At 34.5% G+C, this 9,461-nt stretch overlaps 1 protein-coding gene across 1 annotated transcript; it reads left to right on the top strand.

Moving 5' to 3' along the window:
• Positions 1-4,356: 4,356 nt before the first annotated feature.
• Positions 4,357-5,372, top strand: LOC109173207 (protein SRC2). The gene has a single exon (XM_019322506.1). The coding sequence runs from the start codon at positions 4,441-4,443 to the stop codon at positions 5,248-5,250; it is 810 nt and encodes a 269-aa protein (XP_019178051.1). The 5' UTR covers positions 4,357-4,440; the 3' UTR covers positions 5,251-5,372.
• Positions 5,373-9,461: the final 4,089 nt, after the last annotated feature.

Genomic DNA, 9,461 nt, shown 5'->3' with positions numbered 1-9,461 from the left:
TTGTGTCAATCAGCCAAAAAATGAAAAGAGTGAGCGGCGTTTTTGATTAGTTGATTGGGTATATTTATTAAATGACAATTTTAGCCTTGTAACCTCTAATCTCTAACCTTTCTGCTACTTCACTATTTCTAGATATGCATTTTACATAGAGACAAATGGAGCAACATTTCTAATAGATTACACTTCAAGTTTTCCCATGTCCATCTTCATCCTCAAAGTTCAAAACTCACAAATTTAAAATAAAATAAAATAAACATCAACAACAACAACCAAATTCAGAACTCACAAATTTTTTTCTCATCACCGTCTTCTTAATCTCTCCTTCGCCATTATTGTCGTCTTCTTCATCTTTATCGCCATCGCCGGATGCTTCATTTTCTTCGACATCAGTGTCTTCCTCATCTTCTTCGCCATCAACATTTACTTCATCTTCTTACCATAGTTGTCTTCCTCATATTGTCATCGCTGTTGTGGGTAGGGATTTGGCGTATGAATTTTGAAATTTTATTCATAACTGATTCAAATCCGAACTAATGGAAATTTTATTATAATATAATAATATAAATATAAATTATATATTTAATTTTAAATGTATTTCACAATTAATAATATATTAATTTTTAAAAATCTCTTAGTTAATTATTAGTATTTTGTCTTATTTTTAGTTTGATAATATATGAAAAAAAATACAAATACTGAAATAATAAAATCATTAAAAAAAAAAAAACTTAAATTGATAAAAAAAAATAAATATATCCAAACTAATCCAAAATAATTTCACTGGAATCAAATATATCCGAATTAAATTTTGTTCGAATATTAAGTATCAAAAGAAAATAAGTTGAGAAAATATGTATGAACAAATACTACATTGTAAGTTGTAGCAGATCTAGCCCGTAATACTAAAAAAAAAATACAAAATACAAAAATGAGGTGGCCTGGTAAGTTGGGTAAGGGGGCAGTGTCATGAGTCATGACAAGAGCCGAGACTTCCATCTCGTGTGCGTACCGCGTAGCTTGAAGTTGACTTGTATTCGCAGAATATGCCTTCCCTAGATGGGACAGCCTCGTTAACCCTATTCACAACATTACCCTTTCTCAGTTGTTACCTTTTCATGCTACCATACATTTCAACTAAAATAAAATTAAAATTACACTTTTAACCTTTACACTAATACACCATTTGGTTGGAAGGAAGGAATTAGGGTAGAAAGAAATTGTAATTCAGTAGAAAAAGAATAAGGTTGGAGTAAAGTATGAATTCAAATGACAGTGTTTGGTATGCAAAATAAGATTCCAGGGAATTGAAAGGGAATAAGTGATGCAATGACTGAAATACCCTTATATACTACTACTTCTAATAATAATAATAATAATAATAATAATAATAATAATAATAATAATAATAATAATAATAATAATAATAATAATGAATTAGGAATTATTATTAGGAATTTAACCTTTACACTAAGAACTACATTGACATTTGATAAACAATTGGGAAGAAGGAATTAGGAATTATTAAGAATTGCAATTCGGTGAGAAAAGAATAAGATAAGAATAACCCGCATGTGCAGCTCAACAGGTCACGGAAGTGAAACTTTGAAAGAATGATCAGGGATCGAGTCTGAGGGGGTTCCTTGTGCGCAGTGAGCACAGGTCTAGTCTCTATGGTTCATGTTCAGTTGAGTTACCATGATTTACATCCACCCAAATGCTCTGTCGGGTTGGGGTTTAGCCTTTTGGAAGAAGAATAAGATAAGAATCAAATTACATTGTTTTGGGAGGAGGAATAAAATTATTATGGGGCGTTTGGTTCACGGAATCTTGGATTACCCCAGGTAATAGGATGTAAGATTACCTTGTGTGTTTGGTTTGGATGTTGTAATATAATATTACCTTGTTTGGTTCAAGGTTATATTTTAGGTTATATGGATCAATTTACAATAATGTCCTCAATAATATATATATATATATATATAATGTGTGTCTATTTATTTATATGTATGAATGTATATCAATGCTTAAATATTAAAAAAACTAACAGGCCGTTTGGGGGGTGGGGGGAGGGGGAGGGGGGGGGGAGGGCGAATTATGCGGGAAAGGAATTGTAATTCCATGGGAGTTGAATTACTGAGAATAAAGTGAAAATTTAAATTCCAGTGTTTGGTTGACAGGAATAGAATTACTGAGAATTTCAATTCCAATGTTTGGTATACATGGGAATTGAAAGGTAATAAGTAGTATAAAGTAAAAAATGTCCATTATTATTGTTAGACATTAATTTTAGGTTAAAAAAAGAAGAAGTAATTTTGACTCACCACTATCTTTTCTTCCCAGGAATTAAAATCACAGGGGGGACATGGGATTTTAATTCCATGAAAATGGGGGAATTGCAATTCCATGGAATTGCAATTCCCTCCAACCAAACTACGGAATTTAATGGCCTTTGGAATTAGTTAGGTGGAATTAAGTGGGAAGGGAATTTAATCCCTCCAACCAAACACCCTGTAAATATATAAATATACACATGTATATTTGATTATATAAACATATATTAATTTCATTATTATTATTATTATTATTATTATTATTATTATTATTATTATTATTATTATTTAACAAGGGCAAAGTTGGAATAATTCAAGGTAATATAAGATTACCTAAAAAAATGGGGGTAATCACATTACCTTGAAACATTACCGCCACATTGAGCTTTCAGGTAATATAACATCACCAGGTAATCTTATAACTTGAACCAAACAAGGTAATATAACATTACCAAACTCAAATTACCTAGGTAATCTAAGATGACCTGAACCAAACGCCCCCTTAGGAATGTGAATAAACAAATAGTATAAAGACTAAAATGTCCCTCTGTAATAATAATAATAATAATAATAATAATAATAATAATAATAATAATAATAATAATAACAATCACCAAGGATACTTTTGTCATTTCTTCTATTTTTTTCTTTCCCAAGCATTGAATTACAATTCATGGAGTATCTCATAAATTACAATTCAATAAAATAAAGAAATTACAATTTACTCCAACCAAACAATATAATTGAGGTATTTATTAAATTACAAATCAATTACAACTTAATTACACCAATTTGAATAATATATATGGGTATAGAAAACATCAATTTAAACAATTTAAAAATTCCGTTTCAAGAAAATAATATTTTTTTATATTGCAAGGAAATACTCCGTAATTGTTATTAAATGGCATTAGAAGGTTCTAAACAATTTTTTTCTAAACTTTAATTTTAAAGAAAATCTGAATAAACTCGGTGACATAACCAAAGATAATTAATTAACAAATGAAAAAGTCCTATCACTTATTTAAAAGAAAAAATTACTTTGAGCAAAAAAATTGAAGTTTCTAGTTTGTCACATTTTGTAAATTAATTATTCATTGCCTTGCCTTGCCTAAGTCTTAATGTCTAAGCAAGGCATCATTCATTGCCTAGCCAAATCAGGCTGGATTTTAGTATTTGTGGACGAACTGTACCCTCCATTTCGCCTATTTAGTAGGGAGTATTTTTTTTTTTTTTTTTTTGAGATTTAGTGGGGAGTATTAAATAAAAGGAAAATGCTATTTTCTCTCCCCGTATTTTCCTTTCAATGGTTTTTATTTATTAAGTAATAATGAATAATGAATTGATTGATTCCATCACTAATTAAAAAATTAAAAAATAAAATAAAATCAGAATCATAATCATATCATCATAATTATAATCATAATCATAATCATCATAATTATAATCATAATCTCTATATCTCTATATATCTATCTTTATATATATATATTTTATTAGAGAAAATTTTTTCTCTTCAAAGTGTGAAAGCATTTATTGTATTCACATTATTTTATAAATTCATGTAATTTTAATTACAAATTAAATCAACATCAACATAATTATATAAAATATATTATATATTATATATTATATATTATATCTTATATCTCTATCTCTTCTCTTCTCTTCTCTTCTCTCCTTATCTCTATCTCTATTTCTATCTATTGATTAAAGATAACACCTAGGATGAGCTAGAAATTTTTTTTTCTCATTATTGAAAAAACCTTTCTCCAATAGAAATTGTTTTCCATCAAACTAAACAACATAAAACACTATTTTCCTCACATTTTCAGGGGCAAAAAGTGCAATTTACTATAATTACGGCAAAAAATGCAATTTAGGAAAACATTTCCCAATAATAATCCTATAAGGGCAAAATTAGTTTACTGAGAAAACCGATAGCGTGTCATGTTGGTAAATTCGTTGGGGTTGAAGGGTAATTTGGAAAGATCCGAAGTCATGCTATAAATAGACCAATCACCATTTGGAAGATTATTCGAGAGAGAGAAGGATTTTTTAGTGTTGAGATACTGTAATTTTGATCGTTGTTTCGCCGGAAAGCGTTGGAATGGGGTCGCGATACGAGGTGGAAGTGAAGATCATATCGGCGAAGGACTTGAAGAACGTGAACTGGCGTCACGGTCCGGTGAAGCCCTACGCCGTCGTCTGGGTGGACCCCAAGGCCAAGTGCTCCACCAGGGTGGACGAGGAAGGCGACGCCAATCCTTACTGGGATGAAACCCTCGCGATTCCTCTCGATTCTTCCATCGAGGACTCCACTCTCTACATCGACGTCGTCCACGCCCACGCGGCCGAGGACGTCAAGCCGCTCATCGGCTCCGCCAAGATCCGCCTCCGCGACGTCGTCGACGACGCCGGCATCGGCGGCCAGGTCGACCGGAAGCTCGAGCTGAAGCGCCCGTCCGGCCGCCCCCATGGGAAGCTGGAAGTCAAGGTCAGCGTGCGTGAGCCCCGGTACCAATCCCGCGACCCGTACTACGCCCCGCCCTACGGCGTTCCCCCGCCGGCGACCCGGGAGGAGTACCCGCCCTACGGAAACCCGTACGGGGCTCCTCCGAGGGGGTATCCTTACGGCGCTCCGCCGCCGCAGGGGTACGGGCAGCCCAGCTACGGGTACCAACAGGCTGCTGGCTACGGGCAGCAGGGCGGGTACGGGCAGCCTGGGTATGTTTACCAGGAGGAGAAGAAGAAGAGCAAATTTGGGGGGATGGGGACGGGATTGGCGGTGGGTGCGGTGGCGGGGGCTTTGGGTGGACTGGCGTTGGCGGAAGGGTTTGATGCCGTGGAGGACCACATCGCCGATGAGGCCGCAGAGAAGGTGGAAGAAGACCTTGGCTATGACCCTGATGACTTCTAGATGATTAAACTCTGTTAAAATCTGGTGTTTTTTACTCTGTTTTGCTTTGCTCTCCTCTGTTTTCTATCTCCGGGTGTTTTTAACATCGGAAATTTATAATATTACTTTTTAATGTCACCAAAGTGATCTTACATGATAATGCATATGGAAGGAGTGTGAGATTTTAGGCATAATATATTAAATAAGTCGATTTGTGGTGCAAATACATTTGATTATGCTAAATAACTAAATGCCAATGGCCTTGTCGAGTGGGTCTCCTAAATTGGAGTCATGAGTTTGAGTTTCAGTAAAAGTACTATTGATTTTTTGTGCTTTATAGTAGTATAACAGAATTAGTAGTGTAGTTTGATTCTGTTAGATTTAATCTTTTAATATGGATTACTCTATGTGCATTATACAATTTGAATCTATCTCTTTATCTTTCAAAAAACCAATGTGCATTATACGATTTGAATCTATCTCTTTATCTTTCAAAAAAGAATCAGTAGAACTAAAAGAAAATACAAGTACATTGTAATAGAGTCAATAGTATTAAAAAAAAAAAAAAAAAGAACTAACAGGGCGTTTGGTTGGAGAGGGGGAATTACGTGGGAAAAGATTTGTAATTCCATGGGAGATGAATTACTTTGGTTGACAGGAATAGAATTACCGGGAATTTCAATTTCAATGTTTGGTATACATGGGAATTGAAAGGGAATAAGTAGTATAAAGTCCAAAATATTCATTGTTGTTGTCAAGCATTAATTTTGACTCATCACTAGGTTAAAAAAGGGAATAAGCATTAATTTTAGGTTAATAGGTAATTTTGACTCATCACTATATTTTTTTCTTCCTTAAATTCCAGGAATTAAAATACCAGGGGGACATGGGATTTTAATTCCATGAAAATGGGGGAATTACAATTCCATGGAATTGCAATCCCTTTCAACTAAACAAGAAAATTTTGTGGCCTTTGAAATTATTTAGAAATTAAGTGGGAAGGGAATTTAAAATCCCTTCAAACAAACGGGATGTAAATTTTGAAGTTTTGGATGACACATTTGACTCGTATTCATATTTATTTCTATTCAACTTTTTTTTTTTTTTTTTTTTGAAAATGAAGCCTACACCATGTAGTTCTTTAAAACATTATTTTACATTAAGAATTTATATATTTTTAATACCATTTATTTATATCAATTAATATATATACTTTTTATTAATGTTGAAAAAACGCTATCTAGGCGCCTGGGAACCGGGCACTCTGGGCTCCTAGAGCGCCTAGGAGGCCGACCGCCTAGCGCCTAGGTGTGATTTTTGCAACACTGCTTTTTATGCCTCAAATGTATTGACATGATAATAAACGAATAGTAAATTATACTCTTTATATGACATTTTGAATAATGGAGTTATATTATAAATTTGTTATATTTATAAGGGCCAAATTTTGTAAAACATCATAGGGAGTATGAGTAGTTTCGATATTTTAAAAAGAAAAAGAAAAGGTAACAGGGTGTAGACCAAACATTTTTGTTTGGTACAAGTATTGATCTGAATGAATAAGATAAGCACATTAGGTGGAGAATAAATAAAGTGACCACTTGGGAAAAAATGGTGGGCAAGAATCATGTGGCAAAGAAGTTTCAGTTGGAATTTAGACGTTTCAAATATTGCAACAATTGTTTTGAATTTTCGAATTTTGAATTTAAATTTATTTGTATGGAACCTCTGTTCTTACTTGTTATAAGGGGTGACATTAGGAGGATTTGAGATATCTATATTTACCATTAAATTCAATATATCATGAATATAATTAAAATGATTTGAGATATCTACATTTACCATTAAATTCAATATATCATGAACATAATTAAAAGGATTTGAGATATCTACATTTACCATTAAATTCAATATATCATGAATATAATTAAAAATTTTAACTCCCACCCTTTACTCATTGCAGGTGGACTTAGCTGAACACAAAAGTTAGACATTTACTGTTCCCACACCGCCGCTGGTGAGACTCAATCCTTGGCATTCTTCCTAAACTTTTCACTCATGTGATCAATTGAAACTAGCAAGAACCACACTAAATCATGTTAATGGAAGATTCGAATCAGGACTTCTTTTAATATGGTAGAAGTGTCAAATAAGTCGTCAATCTACTACTAATGAGTGTCTAATTCACACTTTGGATTAAAGTAAGATCTAATTTGACACATCAACTCCTAAAATTTCTTTCACTTAGTATTTTTTTTTTCAGGTTTCCCCTAGGTAACCTTTCCACAATGATGACAAGGAATTAAATAAAAATAACTTTACTAACTTGGTAATTTGTCACCTTCATTGTTGACTTTTAAACTCATCACCCATTGTTGACCTTTTTTTTTTTTCGACAAACAACACAATGGATCTTCTAGGTTATTAGTTGCTCAAGAATACATAGAATACAATGACCAAATCATCAACACTGTTGTTGGTTAATCCATTTGTAGCATCCTCTTCCTCTGGTTTGTATTCTATATACTATGATGTCTTGAGATGAATAAACCTGTCACATTCAGCTCTTACATGGTGTTAGTGTTTTAATTGCTCAAAAAACCCCAACATATAATTGGCAATATTATTATGGCAAACTAAGATAGGGTTAGCTTGGTGTCGGTTTGTTCTACAGAGGACTGATTGATCAGATACAGCAACAAGAGGGACTGACACTGAAGATCTGTTTTAAGAAGATGTTTCTTTTTTTGCAGAACGCGGTTTAAGGAGTCAGTTTTGGAAAGAAGATCAGCGTATCTGTCTTGGAAAGGTATGGACCGGATCTTTAAGATTACATTCTTCTTATATCGTCCTACCATCTACAATCAGAGATACCTATGGAGAGTGTTCTTTTTATGGAACTATAAGTATTCTTATTCGATCAAGAATTAGGGTTACGCTTTTGAGAAGAAAGAAACACTCCGACATATACTAAGAGATTACATCTTTGATTATCATGACTCTTCTCAAGACAATTTGTTCTTGTTGATTATGATGAAGAACTTGAGAAGAGATATCGTTGCTTAAACGAAAAGGACGCTAAGATCACACAGTTGTGGGAACAACTTTGGGCTGCGTCCCTGAAGTGGACTGCATCAGAGTTAGCTCTACAAGTGAAGGGATTTCATTGGACTTCTGTATGCACGGCTCTCTAACTTCAACAATCCACTAAATCTGTGTAGACTGGGTACGTACCTTGTGTGGGGCACTTGGGTGAGATTATTGTTTCTCTACCTTTGTACATTGGATTATGAGTTAGTGGATTGGACGCTTCTGTGATCGTCCCCCAGATGTAGATACACACTGTATCGAACTGGGTAAACATCTTGTGTGTTGTTTCTTTGCTGTCTGCCTTAGTTCTCTTTCTGTTATCATATCAGCTATTGATCTAACTGACTGATATCATCGTTGAATATGTCAGTCTAATCTATCAGTCATTTAAGTCCGTTAATATCCTTAAATTGAGGAAATACAAAATTACACATGGTATCAAGAGCCAATTCTCTAACCGAGATTGTTTTTTCTTTCTACCTTCTTCATCATGGCTGCATCCCAAACAACTATTATCCAAATTTATGCCACAACCCACTTCCCTATTAAACTCACTTCAACCAATTTCCCAATTTGACGAAAACAAGTAGAGTCCACACTCATAGGGCTTGATCTTGTGGGTTTTGTTGATGGCACTAATCGTGCTCCGGCCAAATATTCTGACCAGGCATCAACCACCTTAAATCCAGCATACGCAACCTGGTTCAGGCATGACCAGATTATCCTGAGTGCTATCTTAGGAAGCTTAACAGATACACCCAACCTGTGATATCATCTGTAACATCTGCATGTGATGCATGGAAGCGGTTATCCACTAGTTGCGCTGCGCCTTCCCGGGGACGTATAGTCTCGTTGAAAGCCAAGCTAGCGAAGAATCCAAAAGGCACTCGCCCCATTGAAGTGTATATGCGAGAGATGCGAGCCATTGCAGATTATTTGGCCCTTACTCAGAGTCCAATCAACGAAGAAGATCTTGTCGTTTACATCTTTACACAACTGGGTGATGAGTTTAATCCAATTGTAGCGGCTCTCCGTGTGCGGGCTGACACCATCTCATACGATGAATTGCACGATGTCCTCACTGATTATGAATGATTGTTGAAGGATAATGAGGCTGCCACACAACTCTACATGCCCACTGC

The sequence above is a fragment of the Ipomoea nil genome, unplaced genomic scaffold, assembly GCF_001879475.1.
Source record: "Ipomoea nil cultivar Tokyo-kokei standard unplaced genomic scaffold, Asagao_1.1 scaffold0465, whole genome shotgun sequence".
NCBI lineage: Eukaryota > Viridiplantae > Streptophyta > Magnoliopsida > Solanales > Convolvulaceae > Ipomoea > Ipomoea nil.
Note: the sequence above shows the minus strand (reverse complement) of the source record. Positions and strands in the feature narration are given on the sequence as shown.

Bases quoted from the DNA above. Each gene is read 5' to 3' on its own strand.
- LOC109173207 (XM_019322506.1), top strand. From the start codon at position 4,441: ATGGGGTCGCGATACGAGGTGGAAGTGAAGATCATATCGGCGAAGGAC.